The 23018-nt window shown below is 41.5% G+C and overlaps 1 protein-coding gene across 2 annotated transcripts in view; it reads right to left on the minus strand.

Annotated features, from left to right (window-relative positions):
• NDUFS4 (NADH:ubiquinone oxidoreductase subunit S4) overlaps positions 1–23018 on the minus strand; it is a 48662-nt gene that overhangs the window by 3059 nt on the left and 22585 nt on the right. For both annotated transcript variants that reach the window (XM_079995158.1, XM_079995159.1), the window contains exons 3-4: positions 5752–5924; positions 2640–2713 (exon numbers count right to left, since the gene is read on the minus strand). In XM_079995158.1, coding sequence (XP_079851284.1) covers positions 2640–2713; positions 5752–5924 — 247 coding nt within the window. The remainder of the gene's footprint in view (positions 1–2639; positions 2714–5751; positions 5925–23018) is intronic.

Here is a 23018-nt window from a genome sequence, read left to right on the forward strand (position 1 = left end):
ATATGACTTGTAAATTCTTTATTGACTTTTACTTTCTCGTAATTAAGATACCCATGCCATCCGTATCTATTATTAAAACTTTCAAGATCCAATATATTAGTTTTTTCCAATCTAATCCAATCTCTTACCCAAAGTAAACATTCCGCTTCATAATATAATTTTAATTCTCCACCAAACCAGATCCAACTGTACATTAATGGACAATCTCTGCTTTCCATCCATCAACCCCCTGCAGGCCAGGTAAGCGTGCCATAAAATGACAGTGAGGTGCATACACAACATACCCAAATAACTACGCTATATACCACACACATCATGGAAACCCCACAATAAAAGTCAGCTGATTGGATTGCTTCCTCTCAGTTCAACTTCACACATCTAGTTTGCTCCAAATAAGGATGAAAAGGAATAGCAGTATATGCAATTTTGAATTTCCTTTATGCACCCAGAATCTCTTTTGTACTGGGCCGAGGTAACAGCTATGTTTCCAGAGATCACCCAATTTTATAGGAGCAACTTCTCCGAGGGAAAAGTGGCACAGACCAGCTCCCTCTTATCCCTTAGCCTGGTTAATGTCCTGTCACGCCATGATCCCAGGGGAGCCCTCCTTCTCCCAGATAGGCAGGCATGAGCTTCTACTTGCCCTCCTGTGACTAAGCAGGGAGGAGCAAAAATGCTCTGCGCACACATACACAAAGTAAAACCCTACAAATAGAAAAGGTGCTGAACTTCCAGTTTAAGTTAAAAATACCTTCAGCATAATTCTTTTCTGGGATTCGTTTAAGGAAAGTTTATCCTGAAGCAAAAAAAATATGCTAAAAAGGAAGATATTAGACAGGCTTGGGTTTAGCACACTAGCCTTCATCCCTCTAGAGACCAGCTCAACTTTTGACTCTAGAATTTGAGAGTGAAAATGAGTTTAATGGCCCCTTGTTTCCCCGAGTGTTATAAACTAGCACATAATTTGGCATCCTTGCCAAGCAGCTCCAATCTCTCTGCTCAGGAGGCCTAGTTGTGGAATTAGTGAAACTTGTAGACCAAGATAAAGGTGCCCTGGCACCGGCAGAGGGAAAACCTTGTCCCTCGCCCGCATTACACTGGGCTGTAGGCCAACACTCTTGGTTCTTCACATTAGAGTACTAAGTTTCTTGTCAAATATTTGCAGGAAATGAGATAGATAAAAGGGTTTATTTTTTTGTGCCAACACTTAAGGAGCTGCAAAGCTTACAAGAAGTCCTCCTCCTCAGAAAGCCCTCAGACTCTGCTAGGGAAAACTGACACATCTGAAGTGTGTTTTATTTCCGTTAAGAAGACGGCTAGTTGAACACTTGCAGCCTTACATAAATAGAGCCAGATAATAATAATAATAATAATAATAATCTAAAGATGGGTTTTTAAGAAGCGGTTTGATAACCACCTCTTTGAGTGGGTCAGGGAAGGCTCCCTTACAGAGAGAAGCATTCAGCACCCCGCGAATCTCATCGCCCAGCCCTTTCCGGCTAGCTTTTATAAGCCAGGATGGGCAAGGATCAAGGATAATATTTATCACAAAATGCTTAGAGGGCGTAAGTGCTAACAGAGTTGTGTCTTTGGTGCTAAACCTATTTCCTTGAAGGAATCTCCACTGGACTGCAGTGAACTTTCCTACTGAGCAAACGTGCTCGGTATCGGAAGCCAGCTTCCCAGTTTGCAAAACTGTAAGGATGTGTGCCTCACACTGACTTGTGAGCCACATCAAACTATTGAGCCACATCAAACTATTGTGCTTTAAGTCACAGGACTTAAGCCAGTCCTTTAAAAAAGATGAGTCTGTATGCAAATGCATATTGTAATCTATTTTTCCAAATTCAAATTTCTCACAGTAGCAAAGAATTAATCCTCATGGTGTCTGTAAAATCAACTGTGTTCCTTCACCTCTGAAGGTCAGGCAGCAAAACACAAGGAATATATTATCCCGCATGCTTCCAGTAGAATGGGGGACTAGAATGGACAACTCTGAAAACATCTGGCTATGTCAGCAAAGTTGCACAATAATGCAATGCTATCTCTTGCTCAGTCATAGGAAATCTTAATCACTAGGGAAGATGTGGCTTGGGGACAGCAAAAGTCAGGAAACAAGGGAATCCCTGAGCCAGGCATGAGCATTCAAGGCTGAGTGCCACTCCCCACCTGGCCCAGGGAGGGATCTGATGGGCTCTATAAAGGACTGCTGCCGCTGCTGGGCAGAGAGGGCTCCGTTTTGTTTTTTGTTTAAATTGTTATTTTTTTTACCTATGTCATTTTAAACTGTGATATTAATGCTGTATTCTTAGTTTTAGATTTTGATTTATGTGGAAATTGTTTCCCGTTTGGCTGTGTATTTTTTTTGATGTGGTTTATTTATTGTTTATGACTTGTAATTAGGTAAATCTTGTTATGCTGTAAGCTGCCTTGAGCATTGTTTTTTTAACTGTGGAAAGGCGGCATGCAAATAAAAAATTATGATGATGATTATGGAGAAACCTGCCAGGGATAGTTGTGGAGCACAACTGGGTAGAGCACTTGGTGGGTAGGAGAACAATGGATTCCTCTTTCCCATTAAGTGGCAGAAGCAGCCAGTGTGCCACCAAAGCACTGCATGAAGTGTGGTCTGCACATACCGTTTTTTTCAGCGAAGGCTATAGCAGCTTCTTTCGTAGAAAAGGTCATCAACACATTGGACAGAGGATCCGCGCTGCAAAATATCGATGTTTAGTTATTTCTTTGCTTAAAACATTTTAAATACCACTCTCCATCACACTAGATTTTAGTGTGGTATATACAGCATCTCTCTCACTCACAAACTACAATTTTCACATTTATCAAAATGCCATGGGGGGGTAAAAATGGTTCTGCCTGGCACTGTTATATTTAAGAGCAGTATTAGTGCTGACAGTGGAGAAGACATTCTATAACCTGGGTCTCATTGCTGAGAAAGCCCTCTTCCTTGCAGGCTGTCTTTGTACTAGTGATGGAAGAGTTACGTGGAGGGAAAGAGTCTTGGCAGATGATCTTAAAAAACAGGCATGTTGACATGGGAGTGGGAGCTCCTTTAGGTATAGTCCCTGAGCCATTTAGGGCTTCAAAGATTAAGGACTAGCACTGTGCAGTATTCCAGGCAAGAGTTATCAGAGCATGGATCACTGGGGCCAGCCTCCCTCCATTTGGAAGTGGCTGGACTGCTGAAAATCACTGTATGCCACAGAAGTCATTTGGCCCTCTAATGACAGTGCTGGGTCTTAACTGCTTTCTCAGGGTCAGAAAAGACTAAACACCATCTCCCAGGACAGCAAAACTATCTACCTACAACAACTTCACCTTGTCAGGATTCAGGTTCAGATTATTAGTCCTCATCCAGCTCATTACCAAGTCCAGGCACAGCCTCACCCAATTCAGATGACAAAGAGAAACAGAACTGAGTGTCCTCTGTGTACTGAGATCCGCTGGGGAGTTCCTCCTCCTCCTCCTCCCCCCATCCCCAAGGGAGGCTCAGCACCTCAGTGACCTGTGAGTGGCACCCCAGCAATCAACTACTTTCCACCTTGATATAACACTGGGTGCCAACTCTGGCTAGTTTTCAGTGTCAGTTAAAATCTCATCTATTCTGTCAGACTTTTAATGGGGGTATGACCATTGGCACATTGATATTCATGCTGAGAAGGAGGAGGTGGATTGTCTACTCAATTTGCCGTATTTACTCGAATCTAATGCTCACCTTTTTGGGCCAAATTATGTTGCAGAAATTAAGGTGCACGTTATATTTGAAAGCACATTTACAATCGTCAGCAAATACCTTTTTTTTGGTTTCAAGGTTCTGAAAATTGAGGTGTGTGTTAGATTCGATAGCGCATTAGACTCGAGTAAATATGATATATTGTTTTAATTGTTTCAATGCTACTGCGTTAGTGTTTTTATTTTATGCAACCTGCCCTGTGATCATTTATTTGATGAAGGATGAGATAAAAACACATAAATGTAAACAAACTGACATCACCCAGCAGCTTCATACATTAAAAAACATGGGGAGGGGATAAAAAGGAACATTGCAGGACAGCACAAGAACCAAAGGGTTGAATAGAAGTCCCCCAGTCTCTTGAAAATACAAAATGCAGCAAGGCAATATAATTCTTTATAATACAAGCATTTAAATCAGGCTATCTCTAACCAAATATTTGTACTTGAGGCATGATAAAAGTGTTCTGCCTCCGGCTTCCTGTTCTCCACGATCCCCAATAGCTGCAGACAGGAATGCATTTTGAGGTGTCAGAAAATTAAAAGAAGACAACAATGAAAGGTAATCTACTTTTTTCTACTCTCATTTCATATTTCTAGAGAGAAGGCTGAACCACAAAAGGGCCAAGAATTCCTAGCCTTCCACTTTCTGAATTAGCCAAACCTCCAGCTCACAGCAACCCAAAATGCTAAACATATGCAGTACATCTTTTTTTCAGAATGAAATACCCCCACCACAATAACTAAAACAGAACTTTCTGTGCCAGAAAGAGAAGCATGGTGAATTCTCAGAATTTATGAGAATAAATACATACATTATAGAGCTTCTAAACAGACCCTTTCACTGAGGACAGAGGACATAGTTGCATCATTATTAAAACGGTGTTTTGGCATGCAATATGCAGATGCTTGCAGAATATTCAGTTATCTTCTTTAGAGATGCTGAACTAACTTGCTAACTTTATATGCAGAGACTGATTGTGAACATGATTGTTTTTTTACCATGCCTTTTAAACACAGAATTGAACATAATTCTGTGGAGATGCCGCCGCATGTTACTGTCATACAAACATACACCAACTCATTTTGGAGGTCACTCAGAATCAAATTAGGTGGAGAAGGAAATCGAAGGTATTTTCCAGCCCCTTGTAGTCTGCCTTGGGCGACAGCAATTTAAATATGTTACTGAACATATTTAGGGCAGCAGAGTGAGCTCCATTATCAGTGTCACTGCAACACACACTTATTGTAACTGTTGCTGAAATTTAAGTTCATTCAATTGCTAAGATCTCTTCTCAAATGTGCAGTGAAAGATCCTCCAAAATCTAATTTCATAATGAATCTGCTACCGAAATAATATGTTGTTGTTGTTGTTGTTGTTTTACTACATTCCTATCCCACCTTTCCTCTAAGGTGTACATGCTCCCCTATCCCCATGTTATCCTCCCAACAACACAACCCTGTGAGGCAGGTTAAGCCAAGAGATTGTGACTGGCTCAAATTCACCTGATGGGTTCATAGCTCAGTGGGAATTTGAAATCTGGTCTCCCAACAAGCATTGCAAATATAATGATTCATGTGTTTTATCTTTCAGTCCCTCAATACAGTGGATCGTGAGTATTGTGCTCATATTACAGGTGGGGAAATTAAGGCTGAGAGCTAGTGCCATGCCTCTGTATTTGAAAGTTTCTAACTTGCTTGCTTTGAAAGGAGGCAAAAGAAAGCCCTCTTGAGGCTTCTGCGTTAGCAGAAACTGAGCATGGACCTTGGAATTAGAATCTTGTCTCTCGGCGTCCCATTTAAGCAGTGACACCAGTGGCAGCCAGAAGATCTGCAACAGTCTGTCTACCAAGCCCCACTGCAATATTCGGAGATGGTGAAGACAGACAGACAGACGAGAGAATGTGGAAGGGTTTGCTAGATTCAAAAGGCCAGAGAATAAAGCTCCATAGCACTCAACAGCCTACCAGCTATGGAACTTGCCAGCTATTTTATACTTACGAAGATGCCCAGCCCATCAGTGGGTTTTCCCAGCGCTCCCTTGTGTCAAATTCTATCTTCCATTTTTTTGTATTGTTAACACCAGCTTGCATGGCATTACGGGCTGGAACAAAAATGTGAACTTTTCTGGTTTTGATATGCTCCTCTGGTACACCTGTTAAAGGTGAAATGTCCTGGGGGGGGGGGGGAAGAAAAAAAAAAGAATAAACAAATATGACCCGGGTAAGAATAAACAGGTTACTTTCCTCTTCTTAAAATATGTCATTTCCATCCAGGGAAATGATACAAACAATCCAGAAGAAAGAGGCTTATCACTTCTGGGTTGGATTTAACCAACTGCTCCCACTAGTGCAGATCTGTGCAAGGACTTTTGGTAGTGTTAAATCCAACCCAGAAGTGATAAACCTCTTTCTTCTAGACTGTTCTATCCATTTCCCTTAGTGCTACGTGTAATTCCTCCCTCTGAATTAGACTAACCTGCAAGTAAACACACTCTTTTGAGACTCTCTTTGCTCTCTGTAGAGTCTTGTTTGAATCCCAATAGAAGTGGATGAGACATTTAGACATCGGGGGTTGCAGAGACGGATTTGAATGGGCTGCTGTAAACCTATTTTCCTGTGGCTGTCAGTGCTGAGCATCTTGTTTTGGACTAGCTGTACCAACCTCGGTCATTGCTGCTTGGTAGCAAGTGGTGTATGGGCAGGTGTGGAAGGATATGGTTTCAACCTGACAAGTCAGACATTCCAAACTAGGTTGAGGCAAGTATTTGGGCAAGATTACTTGAAAACATTGACTTCATAGACAGTTTTGGATGCCATACTGAGGCTTCTGAATACTTTGATAAAGCAGTTATGAACTGTAACACAATCTGGTTGAAATCTAAAGACTTGCAAGTGCACTCAAAGATTTCCAGATCTATACCAGGGTTCTCTCTCCTCCTCCAAATGCAGTTTCCCGTGCAACATCAGAGGCTATTTCAAAGGGTCCCCAACTTTCAGGAATGTCTTTTGGGGCTGTGAAGGGGTTTGCAATAGCAGCAGAAACATTCAAACAGCCTGCAGTGTTCATATAACCCCTGGAAGAAATTAACCCAGTTTAAAATATAATCTGTCTTGTTGTTGCTACAAAGCAGCATTGCAGAAAAGAGGGTGCCTCTCATGTTACTTTTTATTAGCATTTATTTTTTTAAAAAACAATTTTTTACTAAGTTGTTATTATTATTATTCAGGTTTTTAAAAAGGCACATAGTGGGAACCTGAAAAGTCGGTGTAACCAGTGTTAGAAAGCTAGGTGCGGAATGGCTCCTAAACCAAGGGTGCAGTCACCAAAACGGAATGTCTAGTTGCCATTTTGAGCCAAACAGCTTGAAAAATGTATTTTTCAATACAACTTTTTGGTTCCTGAAACATGTTCTGATTGTGCAGATAAAATATCACAGATAAAATTCTACAGGATGTGTTGCCAGTGTGTGCAAACAGTCAAGATCCAAGGATCCCCAGGCATGCATGGGTCACAAGTGGCCACTAGCCAGGTGTAAAATGTGCCTGGCAAATTTTGAACGCTGCTAGTAACTTACTGTAGGCAATACAGTGGGCCTCGCAAGACGAAAATAATCCGTTCCGCGAGTCTCTTTGTCTAGCGGTTTTTTCATCTTGTGAAGCATCCCTATTAGCGGCTTAGCGGATTAGCGCTATTAGCGGCTATTAGCGGCTTAGAAAAAGGGGGGGAAAGGGGAAAAACTCGCAAGACGTTTTCGTCTTGCGAAGCAAGCCCATAGGGAAATTCTTTTTGCGAAGCGCCTCAAAAAACGGAAAACCCTTTCGTCTAGCGGGTTTTTCGTCTTGCGGGGCACCACTGTAGTGTCATTGTATGCATTCTGTTAAGGTTTGAGAGGGGAAAGGCAGTGAGAAGGCTGGATTGTTAGAATGATGGTGTGGAAAGAGAGGGTTTGGCTGCATGATGCAAGGAGCGGGCCAAATCTAGCCAGCAGGAAGGTATCCATCTCAAGCCCTTTGTGTTACCGTCTCCCCGCCCTTTATTCAATTATGTGCGAGATCCTGCCGGACAGAGAACTGTCTCTTTACACTGGTGCGGTAGTATTATATCCATCTCAAGCTCTTGTGACTGGGTCAGGCTATGAAAGTAAACTTTACGGAAAGCCTCCCAGCAGTTCTCTATAATTTGCACAGCAATCCTAGTCCTTTAACAGCTGTTGACAAAAAAAAAGTGTGGATCATCAAATACTTCCTGCAGAAGCCACCACATTAAGCTAGCAGAAGTAACTCAAAACTGCCGCCTACTTAGATTCTTGCATGCACAATGCCAATGGGAGAGGCTTGGACTGTCTTCCGCTGCCTTTCTCCAGGAACAAAAGGCTGATCTGGTACAGGTCCAACTGCAGGCAGACAGAACTAATCCAAACCAGTGATGACATGACTTAAATTTGAGGAGGCAAACAAGTCTAAATAGCACATTGGGATTTTTAAAATAAGCCTCCAGCTACCAACTTCAGAGTCTCTTCTGTCACAGAGTTTAAAAGCTCTTCATATTCTCACCAGACCATCCTTAGAAAGAAAGAAAACAGGAGGCCCGTCTTCTATCCCCTTCCTCCCCTTTTTTTGCTTCACTTTATAAAATAAACTCAGAGAGATCAGTCACAACTGCCAAGTGTGAAATGTTTGTCTTGCATTTAGAACCAAGGAGGGGGGGGGAACCCCACAGGAAATTACAACAACGCACAAAAGCTGAGCTCAGACTACCTAAAGCAAACTGTCAAAATATTTTAACAATTTAATCATAAATGTTTTCTTTGAGTGCAAGTAGTGTTTATGTTGAATACCAGTCTAGTCATAATATGAAGACACACCAATTATTAGTCAAAATGTTGCAACACACAAAACTACATTATCTCCTGACAGATTGGCATTTGATGGCTAAAAAAAGAAATATCTGAAAAGTTGTTTGGTTGGGCAACCAATTGTCAGGCTTCACACAACGTGTTTTACCTGCAGAAAAAAATAAGGCGAGGCTTGATTGTTCCAACATGTCTGTTTATAGAAATCAACTAGCAATAATACATCCGCTTTCATATTAACATATCCTTGGGATTAGGACATATTAAAAAAAGAAGGCGGGGGGAATCCTTTATAGGTCACCGACTAAAAGGAATCCAGTTCTCATTAACTTCCAAAAGGTGAGGCATTTTTTAAAAAACCAAACAAACATGAAAAACGAAGTAGAAGATATTAAGGAAGAATAAAAATGCAAAACTCATTTTTACTGGTTTGAGGGTGTGTCACATATATTCAAATGATACGATTCAAGTCTCTCTTTTTGTTAGAGAGACAGAGATGGGGTGGTGTATTTGTACACAAGAGGGTTTTGGGATTTTTTTAACAACCAAGTGGCACATAAATTTTATGAAATAAGAAAAAATGCTCTTTACAACAAAGCTTACAGGAGGCTTCAGCATGAGCTGCCCAGCTCTTTGGGAAAAAGGCAGAAGATCAACGGAAGACCAGGAAGGCACGAGCAAAAGCACACTATTTGGGTGGCCTGGAGGCAACAAGTATTTTGGATGGAAAAGCGAGAGCCAGAAAGAATATCCCAATCTCCTCCACCAAGTGCGACAGCTCAGTGCGCAGGGTATATGCATGGTCTTAAGTGAGAGAGATCCTGGGTTTTGGTCTCTCGGCTTTTCTTTCCCCTTTCAAGCAGCACAAAGCCATCAAGAGTGGTTGCTGACTACATCACACTGGGCCAAGATCAAGGAAACAATCTCTTCCCTTCCTCAGCATAGTTTCCATTTCTCCTACTGACCATCTATGTTGGGAGCTCAGCTGTTGGGGAAGACAACATGGCCCTTGCCCTTGCAAGCACATGTTGGGAGTTTGCTGGCTCCAGGGGTGCCCTACTACAACCTGCAAGCTTGCTTTTGGGTCCTCTGCATCAGGTGTGGGGAACCTTTGGCCCTCCAGATGTTGCTGGACTGTAATGCCCAGCAGCCTGAGCAAGCGTGGCCAAGGATGATGGCAGTTGCAGTTCAGCAGCATCTAGAGGGCCAGAGGTTCCCCATAGCTGTTCTACGTGCTCATCAAGTAAGGGAGCACTGTTCAGTGATGTTCAGTGTTACTTATAAATGCAGAGCAGGTGGGGGAGACGATCCTCTGCAGCCATATTTTGCGCATCTATTTCCCTACCCCAGTAATATTGAATTATTTAAAGAATCAAAGAGAGAGTTGCAGGGGCTATATGGCAGAGCCCTGGCAGCCATGTTTGGCACATGTGAAAAGGGGCTGTACCATCTCTAGAATGGATCAGGATGCCCCTTGTGTATAGAGGACCAGTGTGCATGAAGAGCCCCATGACCACTGAACACACAGATGGCAGCAGCAGCAGCAGCAGCAGCAGCAGCAGCAGGGGACACACACATGACTACTGAGGGCACTGGCAGAGGCAGCATAAAGCACCCCACAACCACCACCCCTTAATTTATTTCCAATGTAAAAATGCAGCATCCCAAAAAGTAACTCTGCCTATTTGTTTGCATTTATTTATTCTCTCTTGCACTTCTCCATGAAGCACTTCTTTTATCGCTCTGTGGTTTTCCATACTATATACAGTGGTACCTCAGATTAAATACTTAATTTGTTCCGAAGGTCCGTTCTTAACCTGAAACTGTTCTTAACCTGAAGCACCACTTTAGCTAATGGGGCCTCCTGCTGCTGCTGCGCTACCGGAGCACGATTTCTGTTGTCATCCTGAAGCAAAGTTCTTAACCTGAAGCACTATTTCTAGGTTAGTGGAGTCTGTAACCTGAAGCGTATGTAACCTGAAGCGTATGTAATCCGAGGTACCACTGTACAAGAGGTGGTAGCCAACTAAGTCATGATCAATCCACTGAAACAAGCGAACTTAAGTGGATTGATTTCAATGAGTCTACTCTTGTGTATGTCTTAGCTAGCTATCACTCAAAAAAAATTCCCCAGTGTCAGAAACTCCCCAACACTTTTTTTGCAAAATCTATTTCTTTTGTGAGCGGTCAGCTATAGCTTTGCAAAATATGTTCTCCCTGCCAATCAGCTCCCACCTTCCCTATTTGCTAATATTTGTTCAAACTCACAGATGACTCCCAGCCCACTTGCTGCCCCCCTGCACACACTATCGTATTTTCCTCTTTTTTTTCCATACCACCCAAAACACGTGCAAGGACTTCAGGACCACAACTGTTCCAGAAGTGTGAAAATGCATAGTCCTGATGTCCTTGTATCTTTTTTTAAGAAGAAAATATTAGGGATGAGAGCCTGGCTCACATGGAACATAGCTCCTGGAGTTGTCTGGGTGGAATGCTTGCTTCACAGCTCACATTCCACTCATACTCTCTTTTCTACCGCCCCCTCCCCACAGTGTACCAGTGCTAAGCAGAATAAACTTGCTTCACTGCTTGCATTCTATTCAGCCAGTCCCACCTCCAAATGTATTTTGAGGCTAAGCCAATTGCTCACTTTTGTCCCGACTCCAGTGTTACCTCTCCCTTCTTTGCGCTTGCACAGAGGCTTCAACTGCTGTCTGCTCATCCCCAGAATCCTCCAAGGGTCCATGCAGCTCAGTTTCTCCCGATTTTTGGCTCCCCCGATTCCCCCCCTCCTGCAACATTGTACGCTTTCCTCCCCAGTTCCACAAAACTAAATGATTTAGTTTGATATATCTCATCAGTTTCCCTAGGCTTGTTCCTGCACCCACCTCATTTGCATGTGGAGACACTAAGAAGCATGATAGTATTATAAGCTTAAAAAGGTAAAGGTAAAGGTACCCCTGCCCGTACGGGCCAGTCTTGACAGACTCTGGGGTTGTGCGCCCATCTCACTTAAGAGGCCAGGGGCCAGCGCTGTCCGGAGACACTTCCGGGTCACGTGGCCAGCGTGACATCGCTGCTCTGGCCAGAGCCAGAGCCGCACACGGAAACGCCGTTTACCTTCCCGCTGGTAAGCGGTCCCTATTTATCTACTTGCACCCGTAGGTGCTTTCGAACTGCTAGGTTGGCAGGCGCGGGAGCAGCGGGAGCGCACCCCGCCGCAGGGATTCGAACCGCCGACCTTTCGATCGGCAAGTCCTAGGCGCTGAGGCTTTAACCCACAGCGCCACCTGCGTCCCACACTCTCAAATTTGCAAAAAATAGCAGGTTTTTAAGGAATTTTCTGTGTTAGCTTCTGCAGTACACAAATCATGGCTGCTTCTTTTTTTTTGCAAACACTTGCAGGTAGGGGAATCCTCCCACAAAGTGTGTCATATTTTGTAAGATACTTGAACAGGTAAATCTCTGTTTTACATTGTCAGATATAAGTGAGAAGATACGATTATACGTGACTCACCATCTCTATGGGAAAAGCATGTCATAGAGGCCTCCTGTTTACCATGGTTGCTAAACATGCATTGGTCTTTAGACTACCACTATACCAGGTGTTCTTCCCAGGTGCTTTCCTCATGTCAAAAGTGAAAGTACAGACCTGGTACACATGGAGTTTTGGATTATAATCTGTGGGTTGTAGTCAACAGTGGCTTCATGCTAGCAGAAAGTGCTTGTCCATGGCAAGTCTCCATTCTTATCTTCTTCAGCCCTATACCAAAATACTACATGCTACTCCAGAGAGTCACCCAGCTCTTAACAGCAGGCCTGTGGGGAGCAGGAAACTGCAGTGGGTAGATCGGAATTGATATTCTTGCACAAGCAGAAGTGTTTTCTATTAGAATTAGGTCACCACTGAATGCAATCACATTTTTGTCCTTTATATTCTCATAAGACATAGTAATCATAACTTTTCTCCTTCCCCAGTTCTGAGCAACAGCGAATCGTCCCCTGCCACCCCAAATAGCATCTCTTGTTGGTCCCGAGTACATGGAAGATGTGCTCTAGATAGAGGCCAACTGCTGTCTGCAGTAGCCGGACTTACAAAAGAAGCCAAGGGAACTCTGGAGAGGAATCTCCTTAGTGACTCGGTGGAGAAGGATAGAATCCAGTCTCTCCTCTCCCCAGAAATGGATGGGGAAAGTAGGTCACAAGAAGGGGATATTTCTACTGAAAAGCAGCACATCAGAGATGAGGGCTTCTTCACTACTGGAAGTTAAACACTAAAGAAAGCTACACTATGTCCTAGGTGCACAGCATCAAGTCTCTCTTTGCCTCACCCCCATCAAGCCAATCCACTGCAGGGCCTTTACTGTAGTTATTTTAAAACTACTGTATAGCTTTACAATAGGACTATGCTGCCCTTGGAAGATTTGTTATGCTTAAAAATTACTTCTAATGAAGAAAAAGGTCTAGTCTAACGTGAAAAAGTCAAGCCGTAGATACCATGGTATTTGACTGGCTGCAACTAAAGAGAAAAAAAAACCTTTAGTGGTGGCAAGGGATTTATCCTTCTGAAAGCCTCTTTTTCAGAGCAAGAAGAAAAACAGGGCCTGCTTTAATAATTTAAAATAGCTGCATGATGCTGCTAGCTCGTTGTACTTTTGATTCATTACAGCCAAAGTTTCCATGCCTTCTGGGAATACAGCAATTGTTTATTGATATCTCCCCTCCCCTCTCCCCACATACACACTCCTCCCTCCCCCAGTTTAAAGCTGGCAATTGAACAGACAGTTGTTTAGGACAATGAGTTTCTGGATTGTGAAGCCCTGAGTTGTCCTGACACAGAATTGCTGTTTTTGCTTGCACTAGACATGTAAGGTACTGTAGCATTGCTGAGCTGTTGCCAAAGATATGGAATAAAGGCTTGGCATCTCTCAAATACTTGACACCTAAAGAGCACAGAAGCTCTAAAATTCCTATTCCCTGTAGGCGAACTCTCAGTCTAGACAAACTGATTTCTCACACTTTGAAAATGCATTACAACACTCTATTGTGATCATTTCATCCACACAGCTTCAGCTACTGACAGAAGAACCTGTCCTTTTAGCGACATTTCAATGGGCTAAAGCTCCCGCTTCAAGACGCCATTAAAAACAATATAATACTTGAAAAGAACTAAGTCCAACTCTCTACTGTGTCTCCAGTGCTTTGTTCCGAGTTCAAGTTCTCAGTGAAAACTACCTGTGAACCAACTTTCTGAAACAAAGATGTTGGGAAAGAGTTGGGTTTTTTAATTTATTTTAAAAAAATACCTTTTTGTATATTTAGCAGTATTGTGCTTAACAATTCCAAGCTTTCTGTGTCCATTCATTTTCAAATGCTGACAGGAGAGCACCTGTGGGATTTCTTTGATATTATGTTGGGGTGTGTGTTTCTTCAAAATATAGAAAACAAAAAACTGGTGCTTTGTATATATAATGAACTAGAATTCTGTTTGGCATGGTAGATGATTCTTTCCATATTGAGGCAGGTTTTCAGGTGGAGTGATATAAGAGAGGCGCTTTTAAGAACAGGGAACAAAGAGAGGAATTTTAATAACGAAATACCTCATAACACAACTGTAAAACAACAACAACAGGAAACCAATTTCTAGGGTTCTAACCTTCAATTTTCACTCAAAGCAGAAGAAGCGGGCTACTTTTAAATTAGATCACTCCCTCCAAAATCATGGAAGAAGTTTCATCGTTAGTGTTCTGCTTCATTTCTGAAAGTAATTGTATTACTTCAGCCACCTTGTTATGGGGAAAATTAGTAATGTAAGCTTCTAGACAATGATATGGCCACAGAGAAGAAACAATAGCAAACCCACCCTCCTACCCCACAACCTTTGGGCATCAGCAGTTTTTGTTTCACAAAATCAGGAACATATAACAATTTCACATCTGCATAACGACAGAGCACACAAATATGACCACAAGAGATTGTACAGAACCCATGAGAGCAAATATCTACTGTTTAACATTTTCCTCCTCTCTAAATAAAAGGAAGCCGGGAACAAGCAATGGGAAGTTGATGTCAAAATGCAGAAAACCTCCCAGCAAGCTTCCAGCAGCCACCCAAGATTCAGAGCCTTGCTAGTTGCCCTCTTTTCAATGCCAGAATTTCACACATTTCAATGACCATTATGACTTCAAAGAATCAAATTTTCATCATTGTCCATCATCTGCCGGTTGATTTGTATAAAAGGGTTCTTCTGCATGCACTCCAGACAAAAGCCCCCTAACTTCCATTATATCAAGTTTAAAAGTTCTGTTTGTGACAGTTGTGTCTGTGGTAAATTAGGGTAACACTGAAGGAGTGCAGCTGCTCTGCAGGAGCCTCCTTTCTGGCACCATTTCACTTAAATAAAAAACTGAATAATTAGCCTCTGCCTTTATTAAACCACACTGGACTTAGTAATTACTTCCGGTTGCCCAACCTACTTAACCTCCACAGTTTATACTATTTTATATATAAAGATAGGGACTGAAGAGATGGTATCGCTACTTTAGATAAGTTTAGACTAATTTGCTAGCATGCCTCATATTTTAAATAGACCACTAAGATGTTGCAACGGAGTTGGTTAAAACAGACTGTGCCAGGACAAGCACTGAAAGTTTAAAAACAAAGTTCAAGAGCATGGAGTTGAAAAACATACGACTGGGACAACTGCAGACAACTGCAGTGTCTGCCTCTATGTATTGCTCCTGAAAATTGTTTGTGTGGCTTTTTGAGGGTGAAACTGTTTCATTTCTCAATGCTTTTCCCTATTGTCTTCTGGGATGAGGTTTGAGGAAGGGAAGTCTGTAGAATAAACACTTAACATGAGCAGGTATGTAACTAATAGATTCAAACAGCACAAGCAGTGGAGAAGCGCATTAGCCTTCAAGAAATTACTATACCCAAACGCTTGTCTTTTTGCTACATAGACATTCATACAGTAATTCTGGGTACATAGAATTTTTGCTACATAGACATTCATACAGTAATTTGATCCCTTCTGTCTATCTCCCAATAGGGAATCTTTGGGAGAAATGTCAGCATGCTGTACAAAGATATTGTTAGCAGTGGTTTCCATAAATACTGTGGTGGAAAAAATTCTGTCAATCACTAACATTGCTGCTGGCCTGGTTACTGTATCTATTTATAACCCAGCTCATGCTTGTATTTCCCCACAGGCACCTGGAGATGACCAGGAGGGAACGAAACACCAAGCTTTCGTGCATCACTGGGCACTGATCTGCCCAGAAATAGCATCCTACCTGAACCATTTGCAATGCAATGGCTTCCCTGACACACAAAAGTACTGAGGGAACAGCATCAAGGAAGGGGAGAATATTAAAGAGCAATTAACACAAGCGAGCTCTACCACAGTTCCTACTCATAGTTTTCATATTCATGACAATCCAGTCCAAGTCTCACCCATATATGCAAATGAGCACAAAGGAGAATGCAAAATATGGCTGAAGATTTGCTATCAACTTACTTCTCCTTTGCCTATCCCGTGTTCACCAGAGGGGCAAAATATTAGAGACCTGAGATCCCATCTTGATGACAACCCAACAAGAGTTGTCGCTGAATTTTCCCTAAAGAAAAAACAGCAGAAGGAACCAAAGAAAGCAAAAAGAGAATTTCTGACAGAGGGGATCAGCCCCCCATTTTCAGGGATGATTTGCAAATTACTTCCTTCCCCCTTTTTGTGAATACCTATGGTGTTTCAATAATGCATCATAAAAGCATAACACACTAGGGCTTATTCACACTTCCTCTGGCCCCACTGCTTTCTCCCAGGAAAAACAGCTCTTTGCTCTTTAATGCTCAATTTCAGGTATCCAAGAGATGTCACTTGATCTGAGATTGAAGAGATGTGCCTGTAAGCTCTTTTGTTTTAGCCATACTATCAGTAAGATAGTATCCATACTATCAGTAAGAATAATCTATAAGGTTAACAACCCAGCATGACACCAACACAAGCATTAGTTGCATTAAAAAATTTTTGAGGGAGAGGGACTATCCAACCAAGACTACTTTACTTCTCTTTTGCTTGTTTCATATAACTAATTAGTGAAACAGTAATGTTTGCTTTTGTGTCCCTCATAGTCTTCTCCCTCCCCTGCAACTATAACAAAAACAGAGAAAAAGTCTAAGCCCTGGTAACCCCTGAAATATTTGGTGCTTAAGAGATTTCTTTAAAAATAAAAAAAATCACCACTGCTGTATTTATCCACAGGTACACTAAGATCCTGCCAACAAATATTTCTAACTACCTGTGCACATTAAACCCTTCCATACAATTTCATCAAGAGAATGAGGTGTTTGGAAATTGTGAGTTATACCCCTACCACAGAAAGAAAGGAACAAAATTGCTTGCTCTGCAGGCAGACACCCAAATTTTTCATCCACTACAAACACACACACAGGCTTTAAGTATATGCATTGCTGTGCTTGACAGTTTTTCAGACAAAACACAAGAAAACCAGCAGCGAGGTTCAACACAAAAGGAACTGTCAGACTAGACATGCAGGCAAAAAGATAGATTTCTGAATTTTCATCTTCCCAAAAAGAAGCACCATGCTACACAAACCTGAGAAAGGCCAACCATGAGCAATTTCCCACCAAATATGCTCAGTTGCAGATTCTGGCAGTTTGCCACTGCTACCTTGCTGCTGCCATTCTGTGCCACAATGAGCATTATTTTCTGCTTTAAAAATCAGGAAATAATGGTTAAAAAAGAAGAAACTATGACTATAGAGCAGCTAAGGGGAGTTGCACAGGATTTCTTTTGACTCCACTGTATAGCATACCATTTACACTGTTGATCAAAAACACAGCTATCAATGGCCTCCACAAAGCTGACAATGAATCATAGAACTGTAGAATAGGAAGGGGGTCTGGGGTCATCTAGTCCAACCCCCTGCAATAATATTCTCTATCATTCTCATAACTTATATTGTCTTATATTGTTCTTCCGTAGTGATGTCAGAGCAAGTTCTAGCTTTGGTACGATCATGAGAACAGTGCATTGGAGTGTCATCCTGAGATGCATGGAGCAACTATTGAGGTGTTGTTCTCTTTTTATAATTAGAATGGTGAAATGGGGAGAGAATGGACATGCTAGCTAGCTTCACCCACTTTGTCAAATTCCGATTGCCCTCCATGCGCTGGGGTTGCAGAGTCTGCTGTGCTCATGGAGGCTCTCCCCAAAATTTAGTATTCTGATCATGCAGGATTATACCTAAACATGGCTAAAGTGATTGATGAACCTGTGATCATTGCAGAGGTAAAGCATGCCTGAAGATATAAAGGGTTGTATAAAGGGGGGTGGGAAGAGTTATGGATTTTACTGAGCTTATTTCTTGGACATAGACATCTTTCTGTAAAAGCTTTGGTCTCAAAAACAGTGTCTCCCCAACTCAATTAAAAGCTATTGAAATGTGTTTTTTTTAAAAAAATAACTACTACTACTACTACTACTACTACTACTACTATATTATTTATACCCCACTTGCCCATCTGACTGGGTTGCCCCAGCCACTCTGGGGAGCTTCTAATAGAATATAAAAACATAATGAAACATCAAACATTAAAAAATTCCCAGTATACATTTGGCTGCCTTCAAATGTATTTGGAAAGTAGTGTAGTTGGTGGAGATGCTCCTTCAGGTATACAGAGTCGGGGCCATTTAGGGCTTTAAAGGTCAACACCAACACTTTGAACTGTGCTCGGAAACATACTATGAGCCAATATAGATATTTTAGGACCGGTGTTATATGGTTCTGGTGGCTGCTTCCAGTCGCCACTCTAGTAGCCACAGAGTAGTTTCTGTTAGTTTCCAAATCACCTTCAAAGGTAGCCCCACGTAGAGCGCATTGCAGTAATCCAAGTGGGAGATATCCGGAGCATGTACCACTCTGGTAAGACAGTGTGCAAGCAGGTAGGGTCTCCATTGGCACACCAGATGGAGCTGGTAGACAGCTGCCCTGGACACAGACTTAACCACAGAATTAAAGGCAGGTTCTCCCACTAATGTGTAACTGTGTGGGAAGACAGGCCACAAAGGCACACATAGAGCTTTTAAATGTTCACATGCAAGAGGCTAGGGCAGTTTAGGAAATAGGAAAGGGGTCCAACATGCCAATTTCAAGCATTATCAATAAACACAAGGTTGAGCTGAACACAACTACACATCTGCCACAGAGTAAACAGTGTGGGCAAAGATTTTGGGTCTAGAACAGCCTGCACTAACCTGGAGCCTTTCAGACATTTTGGACTACAACTCCTATTAACTCCAGCTAGCCTAAAACACATGGAGGTTACTGAAGGCTACTCTAGAGCAGCCTCTGCAGTGGCTTAGAAGGTCCTCTTACGTTAACTTGCAAGCAGTAATATGAAATATTTTAGGAAGTAGAAGTATTAGATGCTGTGCCCCCAACCTCTGCTAGTCAATACATTCCCCCCCCCACTCTTCCCCGTTTTGAGTAATGAGAGATGTTGCACTTTCATGCTGTGATAGGCATTGTTAATGAAAGGCGGAAAAACAAGCACCAAGTAATGAAGATTATTTCCAAAGACAGCAGGTAGGGGAGCTAGGAAGAACTGACACAGTTACCCTGTTAAAATAGTACACAATAGAGAACTGTTAGTGTTAGCATTCTGCACTGCTATGCTTTAGGGATGTCACAGCTATTAACAGTTTAAACTTTCACTTTGTTTTGTTAATTAATGCCTAGAACTTTCAAGTCCCCATTAAACACTACTACTAGAAGCCTGTTTTCCTAACTCACATTTATTATATACCAGAAGTACTCTGGTCCCCCCCCCCCAGTTTCTCCTCTCAGCAACTGTAAATACCCAATACATTTGTTAACATTTATTTTAAATTTTCCCTTGCCCCGATTACAAAACAGAAACAGGAACCTCTTTGTTGTAGAAGTCGTCTTTTGTTGTGTTTATGCAAACAACTTAGAGGTTTTCTCTCTCTATTGTTTAATATAGTAACAAAAATAAACAATAAATAACTTTCCAAATTCAGCAAAAGCCAATCCAAATTAAGGAGGTCTTTTCCAAATTGTGGCAAGATTTCAACTCTCTTAGGGAAGCAAATCTGAATTAAAAAATGTATTGAACAAAACCCACACAGATTTTCCCCTTGCACTGGCAAACCCCAACATCCTTCTTCTTGCCACACAGATCTCTAGTAGCAGGGGGGAAAGGAATGTGTCTGGTTGCATTGCCCCTCCAGACACTCCTCCTAATGCTGAACTCAGCCTGGCCGTGTCAGCTGCTTTGTAGGCGAAACAGCCCCACAGAAAGGCAAGAGGGCTTATATGCTTCCTATGCAACACCCCTGACATATTACAGACCTGTGGGGGCACATTAAAGAGGTAATACTATAGACCAGCTGAAGCATGATCACATATGACCTAAAGTAGCCTTCCCAATCTTGGACTACAACTCTCATCAGCCTCAGCCAGTATGGAATGTTGGGAATTGTAGTCCAACGGTAACTGAGGTTGGGAAAAGCTGACCTGAAATATCACAGGAAGCCATTGCCCCCGGCCTTCCATAAGAAGCTGCAGCACTTTGTTATCTTTCTGGTTGTATGCTTGAACCCATATTTTAAGGTGGATTCAAATAAACCAGACAGGATCCAGTTTATTTGAATCCAAATATGTAAAATTCATAATTTCAAAAATAATAATAATGAAATATATAATATTAGAGGGAAGGCTCAATGAGCACATTTAGTTTGTAGCTGGTTGCAATGAGACACTAGATTAGTTCAGAGGAAGCTCTAACTGTAGGTAGCTAATTAATGAAAAACTTCTGCAGGGAAGCTTAAGAATCTTTAATAGAAAAATTCAATAAGATATTGGAGGGGTGTTCAACAAGGATAGGGAATTCTGCCACCTCAGGGAGTTGTTATGGAATTGCTCTTATTAAGAGACCCCAACAATTAGAATTCTGTGTTATTTCTGGAATTAATTGTAAAACAAAAGGCTTTTCTTTAAAAGGAGTGCTAAAGGGACATTTATTATTGACAATGACAATCTCAGCCACTTGTATGGAAGGTACGAGAATTGTCACCTCCTCAGAACAGGGGAAGGGGCTGGATTCAGTCTTGTAGCATGCCTTCTCCTGCCCAACCACCCCAAGAAAGCTATTTTGCACTGTTTATATGGTTCTGATTTCAGAAATTACATGTGTGGTTCCTGATACTACAGGGAATGAATGCACAGAAATCTTCTGTGAGCATTAAACTAATGCTGGATTGGAGTGGTTATGGATAGCAAATTTGAAACCTTGCAAAGTTACTATGACAAGTGTCTCCCAAAGCATCTAAAACAGATTGAATATGTTGCATATCTTCTTAAAGGGCTGCACTGAACTTCCATCATAATGAGGTCTGAAAACCTACTATTCTTTGATGTAAAGTGAAATGCTACTTCATGAATAAAAAGGTCTCCCATCTGCCTTCTAAAGAGACATATCCTTTGACCCAGTGCTCCAGACTAAAGCGTTGAAATCTCTGCACAAGAATGCCCTCTGAGCAGACAAAACAGACACTTGAGATGTTAGAAAAATTGTATAACCCCCAATCTCAGACGCTCCTGCAACCTAGCAGAGATAGCACAGCCATGTACCAAAGTGAAAAGAAACTGAAGAATGAAAGCCAGATCCACCAGTCCCTTAATCTGAAAACTAAATGTAGCTACCATCACAAAAAAAGTATTTTGTCAGGTTAGTAATTCAAAACGAGCTGTTGCTGACCCACAAAAATACTTGAAAAGCTAGCAAATAATGATCCAATGCCATCATGGGAATTGAGCATCTCTCATGTAAAGCCTCTCTTTTGGAAGACCATAAAACCCTTTTACAAACAAGGATAAATATATTGATTTCGTTGCTAGATCTGCCACTGCTACAGTCTGTCGACTGGCGGAGAACTTGTTGCCTGCAGACATTTTACAGAAAGCTCTGTATCACTAGCCAGCCAGCTGAGCTTGCTAACACTAACAAATGCTAAATCAAACAGTAATTACTTAGAAAAGCAAGTGGCAGCAAGCACTGGGGGCTGAATTGAGATACACTATTCCAATTAAAGAGGGAATTAATTGGCAGGCAATGAATTGCAATGAATTATCAATCTTTTAAAAATTGAATATACTTATATAAATATAAATATGCATGTACTATGTTACCGTGACCTCTGTTCTCAAAATCCTATTCATTTATTTTTAAAGGGCTGTGTTGGAGCATTCATTTGGAGTGGGGGGACTGCAAGCTATATGGTTCTATTACAGAAATGCACACCGTCTCAAAAAGTTTAAGGGTAATGGTTTGCCTGTACTAGCCCCAAGGCTCATTTGCAAGGGTTCTTGAACAGAAAAATCATGTGGCATATTACTGCACTTTCTAGCAATCAAATGCTATTTTAAAATGTACCTTCACCACCAAGGTTGCTAAATGACAGCCGATAATCAATTAGTAAGCTCTCCGGAATAGAAGACAAGGCACCTCAGTGTTTGCAGAGGTCTGCCCATTTACAAATGGCTTCTATTTTCTACTCCCTTGCTTCACATACACTACTTGCGGAGTTGAATCTGCCACCACTAATTGTGGCTTTGATTATCACTTTCAACATGGCAGACTTCAAAGTGATAATCATGAGCACAATTAGTGATGGAAGAATGCAAAAGAAACTGAAAGTTAAGCATTCTGGAAAAGAAGGACTGAAATAAAGTTAGATAAATTGCGCTAAACGTTAAATGTGAACAGTCAAAACAGACAATAAATTAATTGTACATTTCCATTGTCTTTAAGTCTGAAGCTTGTCTCCCATCTAATTAATCTGGAATTTCTTTTCATAACAATGCCACCATATACACAAAACAAGACTCCACAGCTAACATGGGTTCTGTGGCAATAGGGTACAATTCAAACAGATGATGCTCTAGTTATCTCTGCTTTTAAAGCCAGTTTGGAGTTATTTTGTCTAGTAAATACTGCTAAAAGTTTCTCTATATCTAAAACTGAACCAGTTTATAGTGCCAGTGCTAAATACTAACCAGTGATATCACCTTCCACTAGAAATGAACATACAGATAAATAGCTACTTTTGTCTTAACAACTTTCTTTTCCTTCACTTTTCAAGGATGCAAATCTCTCTCCCACCCCCCTTAAAAAACTAATTCAATCAACAAATTGTGTTCAAATAACTTCAAAAGAGGAAAACCTCACCAACCTCTAGGGAGATGTAGTTTAAAGCCACCCCAAAAAAGTCTGCAGACCCCATATATACTAACTTTTCCAGCAATGCAATTGCAGCTACAAATCTGATGTGCCTAAACATCAGGGCTACTTGAAATTCATCAAATTA

Source organism: Podarcis cretensis (assembly GCF_951804945.1).
Source record: "Podarcis cretensis genome assembly, chromosome: 11".
NCBI classification, from domain to species: Eukaryota; Metazoa; Chordata; class Lepidosauria; order Squamata; family Lacertidae; genus Podarcis; species Podarcis cretensis.